This window comes from Gouania willdenowi, chromosome 4 (assembly GCF_900634775.1).
Source record: "Gouania willdenowi chromosome 4, fGouWil2.1, whole genome shotgun sequence".
Lineage (NCBI taxonomy): Eukaryota > Metazoa > Chordata > Actinopteri > Blenniiformes > Gobiesocidae > Gouania > Gouania willdenowi.
The window spans coordinates 2,726,813-2,739,759 of NC_041047.1; the positions used below are offsets into that span (position 1 = coordinate 2,726,813).

General features: G+C 38.1%; 1 protein-coding gene across 1 annotated transcript in view; it reads left to right on the forward strand.

The window, feature by feature from the left end:
- The first annotated feature begins 7,700 nt into the window (after positions 1 to 7,700).
- The window catches only part of mylk4b (myosin light chain kinase family, member 4b), a 50,772-nt gene continuing 45,525 nt past the window's right edge, over positions 7,701 to 12,947 (forward strand). Inside the window, exon 1 of the mRNA XM_028445061.1 lies at positions 7,701 to 7,900. Coding sequence (XP_028300862.1) covers positions 7,845 to 7,900 — 56 coding nt within the window. The 5' untranslated portion in view covers positions 7,701 to 7,844. The remainder of the gene's footprint in view (positions 7,901 to 12,947) is intronic.

Below are 12,947 nucleotides of genomic sequence, written 5' to 3' on the forward strand. Positions count from 1 at the left end.
GCTGATGTCAGTGTGACACAGGAAACATTTCTGCTGTTTTCACAGATTGAAAGTTGCCGACACAACAATGGCGATGTTGATATTGTGGTGTCCATCTTCCCGGATATTATAATTGAACATCCCTGAGGACCAGTGACGTGCCGTGACCACTAGGGTTGGGTAGGCACGTTGCAAATCGAGACGACCAATGACAATTTCATATGATGAACAAGCTAGAACAAAAATGACCTCCAGGGAATCACTGTTTTCATTTTCTGCCAAAGAAACACAAGAAATCCCAGTGGGAAAAAAATCAAAGCACTTCCTAAAGATTTATTTTATGCTATCTTTGTATTCTTTTACCAAACTCAAAATCCCACAATGCAATGTGCAAAACTTTTCCAAGGTTCAGGTCACACAACCATTGTTCAACAAAGCGGTTGTTATTTGTAGAGTCAATGTCAAACTTTTGAGCTGCAATTTCTACCGTCACCCACTTTCTAACAAACTGGCCTGAATGTGGCCCTGAACCCTTTAAAGTTACAAAGAAAGACCGTGTGTGTGTTGTATTTTGTTGCTTTTTTAAAAAAAAGTCCCAAATGGGGTGTGAAAAGTTGCTAAATTAAGCAACGAAGCAGCTCAGTTCGTAACGCTGTCCAAGAATGTTCTAGAAGTCACTAGATGATGTAGTGTACTGAAACGGCGGGGCCTATTGCTGGAGGTTGACGGTGACTGATAGTGAGAAAACATGAACACACATGTGAGACAACTGTTAAAAGCTGTCGATGACGTACTGATGATCTGGACTGGTGGTGGTAACTGGACACTGGGAAAAAAAAAACAAGATCCTGAAAAGTTGCTAATTCTAGCAATAAAATAGCTACGTTAGCACCAATGCTTGCTCATTTACTTTTTCCCTGCACCAATGTGACGTGTATCTACATCTGCTCTGTGTTTCCGGATACAGCTGGAGACTTCACACAAAGGACTTTTAAAAACCCACTAATTCAGCTCCTTCAGACCCAACCTGGCAACGCAGCTTCCACAATGATTGTCTTTCTTCTCTGTGATATTACGTTTTTTTCATATGCTCACATTTCATTTTCTTTCAATGAGTTCAAGAAAAGTAACAAGACAATTTCTCAAATGAAGGAAGTAAAAGTACAAATATTTGTATAAAAATGTAAGAAATAAAAAGGTCATGAGGTGAAGTTTTGATACCTGAAGAATGAACTGAAGTTCAATAATAACGTATTTGCACTTTGCCTCTCAGTGACCGACAGCACCTTGGAGATTGTTGGTTGAACTTTAACCCTTGTGACGGACATTCTTAGCTTCTTGGAGGACCCCGGCCTTGAATCACCTGTTTGCCCTTTGGCCCTTTGGATCCTTGTAAGGTTTTTACCCTAAAGTCATCTGTGAATTGAACTTTGCTTTGCCATTCAATCTTTAACGAGGCTCGCCAGCTGTGTGTGGCAGTGTCGCTCTATCCTCTGAGCTGTGAAAAATACCATCATGTGGTATTTCTCCAGTACATTTATAGAGTGTAAAAGTTTAAATAGACTTTAACTTTAAACCAAACATGTGTCCTTGGGAGAGACACTGAACTTGTTGCTCCTCATGGTGAATTAGTGCTGAGTCCATTCGTTAAAACCTAATCACTGCTATTCCACATTTGGCCACTGGGGGCAGTAAACTTACCACACATTGTATCCATTACATCCTCCAGGGGATATTTTCTATATTTAACAAGTCTCTCACTCTGTAAGTGGAAAAAATGCTGAAAACTATCTGTATTTGAAGAAGCAAAAGTCTAAAATGGTTTAAGATAGAAAAGTTAATGATAATGGCTGAAAGAGAATGAGTAACTCAACATTTTACATGTTGAATGGTTCAAATCGGTTGAAGAATGATTGAACATTTGAACTTCAAAGGTAAAGCAAAAGATGAATAATAGTATCTATTTTTTTAATAATAAATAATAAAAAAAAGCCAAAACATAGAAAACTGCACAAAATGTTTTGACACTTGTCCAATTGTTGGTTTACATACTCACTAATTAGAAGTAAGAATGCCGCAGTAGCAATGTGGCTCCTGATTGGCTGCTGAGCACAGAAACTGACCTTGAATCTGATTGGCTGCTAAATAGAACCTCTGGCTACTGAAAACATCATCAGCCTTTGGAACCAGCATATCTGCCTTCCATCTTAGTAGAACAGGAGTAAACAAGCAGCTTGTTATAGAAATACCCAACACGCAGTCTGAAGGAGATCATCACAACAGAGGATTATGAATTACACAATGGCTGACCCTCAATACGCTTCACAAAGTAATTATTGCATTCAGTATCAACAAGCTTTGAACAATGAGACACAGGACAATTTTGACTGGGAGGGGCCTGCTCAAAGATCAAGCACCATCAATGGTGCTCACCAACTTGTGAATGCACAGCCAATGGTACCACAGGACATAGTTCCAAAAGGACCACTATTTGACTTCCTCGTAGGTCCTGACCTACTTGAAATGCTGGCACCAGAAGCTGAATCGAGCACCATCAATGGTGCTCACCAACCTGTGAATGCACAGCTAATGGTTCCACAGGACGTAGTTGAAGAAGGACCAGTATATGACCTACTTGAAATGCTGGCATCAGAAGCTGGACCAAGCACCATCAATGGTGCTCACCAACCTGTGAATGCACAGCTAATGGTTCCACAGGACGTAGTTGAAGAAGGACCAGTATATGACCTACTTGAAATGCTGGCACCAGAAGCTGGACCAAGCACCATCGGTGGTGCTCACCAATCTGTGAATGCACAGCTAATGGTTCCACAGGACGTAGTTGAAGAAGGACCAGTATATGACTTCCTCGTAGGTCCTGACCAATTTGAAATGCTGGCACCAGAAGCTGAACCAAGCACCATCAGTGGTGCTCACCAATCTGTGAATGCACAGCTAATGGTACCACAGGACGTAGTTGAAGAAGGACCAGTATATGACCTACTTGAAATGCTGGCACCAGAAGCTGGACCAAGCACCATCAGTGGTGCTCACCAATCAGTGAATGCACAGCTAATGGCACCAGAAGCTAAAAATTCACTAGTTGATGGAAGCTCATCACTTGTGTATCCAGGCTCTGTAGCTGCTCTGCCTGCATCTGAGCAGGATGGCAGGAAGCAGCTTACATCTACAATTAAACGCAAACACATAGACACGAGCGACAACAGCTCCAAGGAGGATGCCCCAGAGAAGAAGAAACGCCGCTTATCGAGAAACGAGGAGGCTTCCGATGTGCATCGACAGAAGAAGACACCTGTGAATGCACAGATAATGGTACCACGGGACATAGTAGCAAAAGGACCACTATTTGACTTCCTCGTAGGTCCTGGCCTACTTGAAATGCTGGCACCAGAAGCTGAACCAAGCACCATCAATGGTGCTCACCAATCTGTGAATGCAGAGCTAATGGTACCACAGGACGTAGTTGAAGAAGGACCAGTATATGACCTACTTGAAATGCTGGCACCAGAAGCTGAATCGAGCACCATCAATGGTGCTCACCAATCAGTGAATGCACAGCTAATGGCACCAGAAGCTAAAAATTCACTAGTTGATGGAAGCTCATCACTTGTGTATCCAGGCTCTGTAGCTGCTCCGCCTGCATCTGAGCAGGATGGCAGGAAGCAGCTTACATCTACAATTAAACGCAAACACAGAGACACGAGCGACAACAGCTCCAAGGAGGATGCCCCAGAGAAGAAGAAACGCCGCTTATCGAGAAACAAGGAGGCTTCCCATGTGCATCGACAGAAGAAGACACCTGTGAATGCACAGATAATGGTACCACAGGACGTAGCAGCAAAAGGACCACTATTTGACTTCCTCGTAGGTCCTGGCCTACTTAAAATGCTGGCACCAGAAGCTGAATCGAGCACCATCAATGGTGCTCACCAATCTGTGAATGCAGAGCTAATGGTTCCACAGGACGTAGTTGAAGAAGGACCAGTATATGACCTACTTGAAATGCTGGCACCAGAAGCTGGACCAAGCACCATCAATGGTGCTCACCAACCTGTGAATGCACAGCTAATGGTACCACAGGACGTAGTTGAAGAAGGACCAGTATATGACCTACTTGAAATGCTGGCACCAGAAGCTGGACCAAGCACCATCAATGGTGCTCACCAACCTGTGAATGCACAGCTAATGGTTCCACATGACGTAGTTGAAGAAGGACCACTATTTGACTTCCTCGTAGGTCCTGGCCTACTTAAAATGATGGCACCAGAAGCTGGACCAAGCACCATCAATGGTGCTCACCAACCTGTGGATGCAGAGACGTATAAAAAGAAACTCAGATTACTGACAAACAAGAAGGCTGTCCATTTGTATCGACAGAAGAAGAAACTATCTGAAAAAAACTTGACAGATCATGTTGCCATGCTGGAAAAATTAAACAGCAAACTGAAGCAAGACCTCAAAAGCCTAAAAGAAATATACCAGAAAACTCCAGTTTGTAAAATTATGAGAATCAACCATGTTCTCCCCTCCCCTCTCTGAATAAAACTTGTCGCTTCTTCATGAACGGGCACAGCTGTGGATTGTTAATGACTTTTTTTTTGTTCATCAGAAGATATTGATCATTTAAAGGACAAATTCAAAACTACTTGCTTCAAAACATCCTATTTATTATTTATTATTAGTGTTTTTGCTCATATTCACTGAAAAAAAGAAAATGCAGTGTTACACACTGCCATCATAAAATAAAGTGCATCAAATAACCATTGCAACACATTGAAAGCATTGTAACTACCACTGAAATATTGCAAAAATACACACAAATATTGAGTAAATATCAATATATATATATATATATATATATATATATATATATATATATATATATATATATATATATATATATATACAGTATATATATATTTAAAAAAATTATTTAAAATTGACACCCACACCCAGTATGAATGTGGTTTGAGTGAGTGTTGGTCAGAGGCACCGTTGGTTCACTATGGCAGCCTCACTTCTGTCAGTCTGCCCCAGGGCAGCTGTGGCCACATTAGTAGCTTACCACCACTGTGTGTGGAGTGAAAGAATGATGCACATCAATGTAAAGCACTTTGAGTGTCTATGAAAAGCACTAAATAAAATCCAATGCGCTATGATTATTAATATTTTTATCCACTGGTATTCATCAAGTTGCCCGTAGTATTGTAGTGGTTGCTCATTAATTCAACCAGAATTCCAAACTCTGAGTATGCTTTACAACGACTGTGTCCTCTTAAACTAAAGTATCCTCTTCACCTGTCCGTCACTAAGGTGAAAGTTGTGCCGACTAGCAAGCAAATCCTTACGATCTTTAAAGTTGAACTCGATTTCAAAGTAAAAATCAATAAACGGATGAATATCCAGCACTGTGGATGACGCCATTGTGATGAACTCGATGATGATCCAGAACCAGTCTCTGTAACTCCCAGTGCGAGATATTTAAGTCGCACTGCGAGATAATGCTTTTTTTTTTATCCATGTCACCTCCAGGGTACGTTTCAGTTCTATACTCATGTGAAAATGTTGTTTGTATTTACCAGAGAAGTTATACGCCCAGAGACGTAATTATTAATTCATAATTTATATTATTTACAGTTAAAAAGCATCATCTTTGTTCACTAAATTCCATTGCTCTTGTACAAAAATGTAATGACCAGACAACAATCAAATGCATCACATCATAGCCGACCAATCAGATTAAAGGTAATGATTTGCGCTAAAACAGGTTTTTTTTTTTTTTTTTTTATCAGGTTGGAGTTTCTACTTATTGTTGTTACTCACATGGCATATTTGATATGGCACTGTATTAGAGTTCATAAATGTATCTATACGTAGAGCTTGATAATTTTTATTTTTATTTTTAATTAAATGTATTTGTTTTATTTTATTTAAAAAAATAAGTGTATATTTTTAAAAACCTTTATTTTTATACAGATGCCTTTGTGGAAAATAAAATAAGTTGCAATCGTGCAAAATGTAATCTTTTCCTTTTTAAGTTTATACATGGATGTTTACTGTATGCAAGGGAACCGTGGCAAGATTTATGACCAAAAATAAACTTGGGGGATGTGTGAAAGTAACTAGTTACTTTTACTTTCAGTACTATTTAATGAAGCCATTTTTTACTTGTACTTGAGTATTTTATGTATGACTTACATGCAGAGGTGACAACGACCAAGTACAAATACTTTGTTACTGTACTTCAGTCGTTTTTTCTGGTATCTGTACTTTACTTGAGTATTTATTTTTTTTTGCCGACTTTTTACTTTTATACTCCTTACTTTTTGAAACCAATGTTATTATTTTCTACACCTTACACTTTAAAAACAAGTTTGTTACTTTTAAAGCCTTGGAATAAAAAAAACACAAACCAACAACCACTGCTTGTGAAAGGATTTTCAGCTCAGCAGTAGTTCTCTGGGTTTTATTGAGCATTTGCATTTGTTTTTTTTGAAACAGTTCATAAAGGGTCATTTATGTCCATGTACCAGTATTCTACAAATTTTGTTTAATTTTTTGCTTATATCACAAAGATTTAATTCGGTTTTAGTTTTTATTAGTTTTCGGGAAAGTAAATAAATAGCTAGAAAGCTAGTTTTTGGTTGGCCAACCCAGTTTAAAGTTAAACCTCTTCTTGTCTGCTACAATAACCTCAATGTACTGTATTTATCTTTTCATGAACAATAGAAAATCAAACTGAAGGTTGTTTTGGTAAAGCTGGTGTCCATGTTAACTGATGACTGACATCTGCACACAACTAGCTAGCTAGCACCCAGTCATCAGTTTACATGAGGCACCAGTTTAATTTAAACACCACTCGAGTCACTTATTACACATTTTCCCCCTGCGTTCATTCGTAATGTTACACAACGTGTGATTCAGAATGTTTTTTTTGACAAACTAGTCAATGCTCAAAGTCTGCTTACTCCTGGAACTACATGAGTCTATTTCAAACTTCCGTTGTCACAACTCTCTCTCTATACCGCTCTGGGTTGGACCATTGAGAGTTCAATCCCAATCAATACCTGTCTATGTGCTGAAGTGTCCTTGGGCAAGAATTAGAACCCAAAGTTGCTCGCACTGGTGTGTGAATGTGAGTGTGAATGGGTGAATGTGCTGATACTGTGAAGTGCTCTACCTCAGTAGTTATAAAGTGCTTTATAAATCAAGTCCATTAATATTTCAACTTTATTATCAAAATATGGACTTTAATCTTGAAATTTCAACTTTATTCTTGATTTGCCCATATCCTTTTTCTGTAAATAAAGGATTCTTAGTCATGCATTATGTTGTTAATAATACTGAGTTACTTTTTGCAATAATGACAATTTTTCCACCTGAATAACAAGATGTCAGATTATTGTATCTTTCTGCCATGCCTGATCTCTCCATCACACACACACACACACACACGCACACACACACACACACACACACACACACACACACACACACACACACACACACACACACACACACACACACACACACACACACACACACACACACACACACACACACACACATGCCGTGCATTCCCCTGTAACAAGCCACATTCCCTGGAACACTTGTGGTCCCTGGGCTCCAGGCTCAGACCTCCCACTCCCTCCCCCGACCCCCGCCCGCCCTGGGGTTCATCCTCCCTGATTGTGGCTCTTCAAACACACAGAAACACACACAAACACACACACACGAGCAGTCGGAGCTTCCTAATCAGCCGTGTCTCCCAGTCTGGAGTCAGGAACTGGATCAGGATCTGGAGGACTTCAGTCCAGGAGGAGACGAACTCAGCCATCAGAGACATGGGAGGAAAGGAGAAGACCATCCTGGTGATTGCCAACCTGCCTGACTACAAAGGGTGAGTCTACCAGAACATCATAGGTTCACATGGAACCATCTCTGGGCCACTTTGGATTATTTTGGTTTTTCCCTGTGAAATGCTAAGCCTGCTCTAACTTGCATAATGGCCGTGCTTTAAATTCTCACACCTTCTCCTGGTGTGATATCGGTTGCAGACGGTACAAGGCGCGACTTGTCGAGTTACCTTGGACGCTGATTTATTTAGCACATGTTAACTTTCAGGTCACTCTTGTTTTTATGACACTTTTCATTTCATATCTGTGGGGGGGTTGCACCATCAACCCTTAGAAACAAGACATCACCAGTTCAATATGGAAGAGGATTAGGGCCAAATCGGATGGAGAAAATGATTTTGGACAAATCAAGAATAAAGTTGAAATGTCGAGATTAAAGTCGAAATGTTGAAAAAAAACTCAAAATATGATAATATCAAAAAGTGGAAGGTTCTAATAAAGTCAAATCTATGGAATTTGATGAGGGTCAGTTCACAATCTACTCCAACAGTGTCCATCCAAACTGGTCCTAATGTGTTCCCGTAGCTCCTCAATAGCTACAGACGGACTGATGCTCCACCTCTTCATAACTTTACTGGTTTTTCCTTCTGAACACATTCAGTTTTTGACAATATTTCTTCAAAGTCTGAAAAGACATGACAACGCTGTGTTTATGAGATAAAAGAGAAATAATCTCTTTATTATTAAACCCAACTTTTAAGTATATCTTAACGCATTCACAGATAAACATTCTGCTGTTTCTTGTCATATATGGTGAATTAGCTCCAATAGGTTTTCCTAGATTTGACTTTATTAGCAGACCTTCAACTTTTATCACAATATTGTATTTTGAGTTTATTTTCGACTTTAATCTCGACAATTTTTATTTTCTCCATCAAAATTGACCCTAATCCACTTCCGTAATTCATTGTATCGAAAAGTTATCCAAAAGTGGCTTTGTGTCATTTCATAGAGAAAATAATGACTTTAAACATTTTTGTTTCACTCTTATGACAAAAGCTTTGGTAAATTCATGCATAAAAAGTTCTGTAAAAGTATCTCATTACTGCCTCCTATTGTTAGAAGTACAAATAGATGGCACTGTGTCAAGAGATATAGTTATTTCAAAATAAAAGCACTTAAAAAAAACCAAACTGTTTTGTCATTGCAAATGCACACGGTCCACTGAAAACAGGACCATGGCCCAGACCCAGCAGTTGAGAACTTCTGTATTGTATTATTTGGTTTATATAATAATTATTGGGTTCTTCTTCTTCTTCTTCTTGAAAAAGCTCAGAATCAATAAATGGTGAAAATGAAAGAGTGAAGAAGTGTTGTGTGTATGGTCTGTGGACTAAAATAAGGTCCGGGGCTTTGTTCTTGGCCAAACGGCGCTGGGACGTCTACGGTTACACTCTGCTGCAGAGGCTGCTGAGGTGTTGTGTGTGTGTGTGTGTGTGTGTGTGTGTTGTTGTGTCTCCAGGGTCAGTTTCAAAAGGCCATGGTACACACATTAATGAGTGCCTGGGGCTTTGACGTTGGAGGCATAAAGTTTGGGTCGGGTAACGATTTGACCTGGGTGAACCTCGCGGGTCCAACTTTAAACCCTGCTGGGAGACGCGACTGATGAGAGCCACAGTGACCTGACACTAGTCAACACCCAGGATTTGGACGGAGAAAATAAACCCTGTTGATAACGTGATATTGTGAGTCGGTGTTCATCTGGACTACTTAAGACACCTTCTGAGTCTGTTTAGGTCATTAACGTGAGTTCAAGCACCAAACGTTCATTTTTCTAAGACCTTCTTTAAGCTTCAGGACTTTAAAATGTAACCTTTACTAAACCTCGTCTGTCTCTCATTCGGTTTTGTTTTAGTCTCATTTCATTTGTGACTGGCCGATCCTTTCAACGCATGCACGACATGCGTCTACATCTGGTCGGCCTATTTTTCAGCAGTTTGTGTACTGTTTTATAGATCTGTTTGGTTTAAAAATAAGGATAAAATGAAAGTTTTTTTTTTTACAACCCTATTTTAATTTTGACTTTTCTTGTTATTATTCATTAACGCAGATATTTAAAGAAAAAAAAACCCGAAGCCATGTTTGTTGCTTTTTTGGGGGGGGATGATATATGAATAATATTTAAAAAGAATGACTTTGTGCATCCTAAACCTGCTGCCAAGATTATACACATTTTTGGAAATTCATGTTTTGAGTGAATTCTGATTGACTTTGATTTTTATCTTATTTTCTGTTTGGTTTTTGATTGTCAGTGTTGTGTATTGTGTTTTGATCAGCTTTTATATATTTTGTTAATAATTTTTTTTTTTACTACTTTATTCACTTTAAATATATCAATTCACAATACTGCCAATTTCAATCTCTAGCTTTTGTGTTTGCTGCAGATGTGGATTTATGTGTCTGGTTGGATGAATAAAAATATATAAAAATAGACTCGTTGGGTACATCATTTCAAATATTATTATTTTATTAATATGTCTACATTTTATTATTTTTATCAGTATATTGTTATGATATGTTTTATTTTTAAATCACAGACAGAAGATTAAATGTGATGCAGTAGGGTGGAGAGTTACACAGTTACATGAAGCATTCTTTACCCTACAACAAACATCACAAAATCAGTCACATATTTACATATGTACGATTAAAATATTTAACAAACATCGCATGGTCGGTTTACATTCAAACATCACGTCCCAGGAGCTCTGTCGTAAAGACTGCGAGTGAAGGAAGTGACGCAGTGCGTTGAAAGGATCGGGCAGTGACAGAGAGTAAGACGTTAGTTTCTCTTCCTGTGTCTGTGTTTGGTTGTTGTCCTTTCTTGTGTCTGGCAACCCCAGCCCTGTCAGTATGTTGGTATGAGAACGAGTTGGATTTCCTCTGGTCTCCACACGGGTGTTCCTCATTCCCTGATTGCCCTCCAGCACTATTTAAGGAGTGTTTTGCTTTGCCATGACTCTTATGATCCAGGTCTTCTGTAGTTTTGTTTCTTTGTGTGTTTTTTGTTATGTGGAGTTGGCATTAATTTGTAAACACAGACAAGTGGTGAAATAACGGACTCATTACATTTAGTGGCAGTCATCTGAACACCGTGAATTTATTGACATTGTGTCTTACAGAAAATAACACCTGAGTGTTTTTTCAACACTGACGCGAGTGTATTGTGCAATCAACGCAATGAAATGTTTTTTAACACACTTAAGTAATACTGTAATTACTTTAAAGTTTCAGCTTTTACACATTCAAAAGAGTTAAAGTAACTGTACCTTCTACTTTTTTAAACTGACATTATCGTAAATTATCACTAACTAGCAATAGTTAAGAGTTACAGTATTTTAACACACACACCTGTACAGACCACACTCAACTAGTTATTGTTATTGTTTCACTGTTTATAAGTGTTGAATTGACATTTGGCGCTAGTGTGAATTAGCATCAAGTAACACTGACACCAATTTAGAGTATAATAAACTCTATAAAGTTCTAGATTTGTATTTGAGAATTGGAGTTTTTACACTTTGTAAAGTGTTGACTTGATCACACCTTTGTTTTCTTGAAAGTCGTTGATATTATTTTTCAACACCTTCAATGTTAAAGTTCAAGTTCTCACATTTTGATGAGTGTTAAAGTCATCATGCACACCTTGAGTTTCCTGATACTGACACTGGTGTAAACTAACACGGTAGTACATTAACACTGACTAGTGTTAAGTAGGGTTTCTGTCAAACACTATTACCAACTCTATAAAGTGTTATTTGGTGTTAAAAGTATATTGGATGTATTGTTAACGTTTTTGAACTTTTAAAGATGTTCAATTTACAATGGGAACGAGTGTAAATAACACAGAATAGTGTAAATTAGGCTTCTTTCTTTTAACACTGACACTACTGTAGGGTGCATTCAACTCCATTAAGTGTTAGGTTTTTAATTCATAAACTGTTAAAATAACTTCACCCTTTTCAATAGTGTTAAACTAATCTTACCTTTATTTTTTTAACACCGACAGTCGTGCAAATTGACTCTGAAAAGTGTTATAGCTTTATATAATATATAGTTTCTTTAAAACTCCATCCTGTTGGTTTGTTTAATGTCTTGTGCTGTTAGTTAGCGCTTAGTTCTGTGTGTTTCAACACTTATCAGTGCATGTGTGAATAGAGTATGAGTAAGATTCCCTCCTCCCTCTTGTCTCCATGCAGGTGTGCCTGATTACCTTCCCTCACTACTTAGGGTGTGCTTGAACACACAATGCTCACAGCTCCATTGATATCTAATGTTCCTGTTAGTTTCTGTTAGTTTTTATGGTTATTATTGGTGACGACTCGGTCTGTTTATTGATTTCCTTTGATTGGATTTTGGATTTTAAGGTTTTCCATTAAATAGATTATACCTCACACTTTTATTCATCTCTTCAAATGGTTCCTCATCAACACCTCACCTTTCATAATCCTGTATATGATGTAAAAACATAGTCACTGTTTCATAACTAATATATTTTGAACATTTAGCTCATTTTTCTTTCATTTGAGACAGAAATTCATGTAAAACAGCATGTTCTATATCATTGATACAAATGTGTAAACATGAAAAATGCATGTAACTGTAAAAGATAAATATAAATGTTAAATGTAAATATAAATGTTAAATGTAAATATAAATGTTAAATGTAAATAGAAATGTTAAATGTAAATCACATTCCCATGTCTCGCTCTTCCGCTCTCCTCTTCACTCATTGAGCCAGTGGTGGGGGCGGGGCCTTGTGATCGACAGGCGCCAACGTGCCCACTTTGCATAATTTCTAAACATTTAGCTTTACACTTGGCGACCGGTTTATCGTTTAGATTTAACCTTTAGATTTAGATTTAACATTTTCATTTAGATTTATTTTTCATGTGTACACATCTTAAACAGTGATATAAAACATGCTTTTTTTTAAATGAATTTTTTTCTCAAGTCAAAGAGAAATGAACTAAATGTTCACGTTACATTCCGTAGCCCATAATCATGCACCTGCACTTTTCGCACATTAAA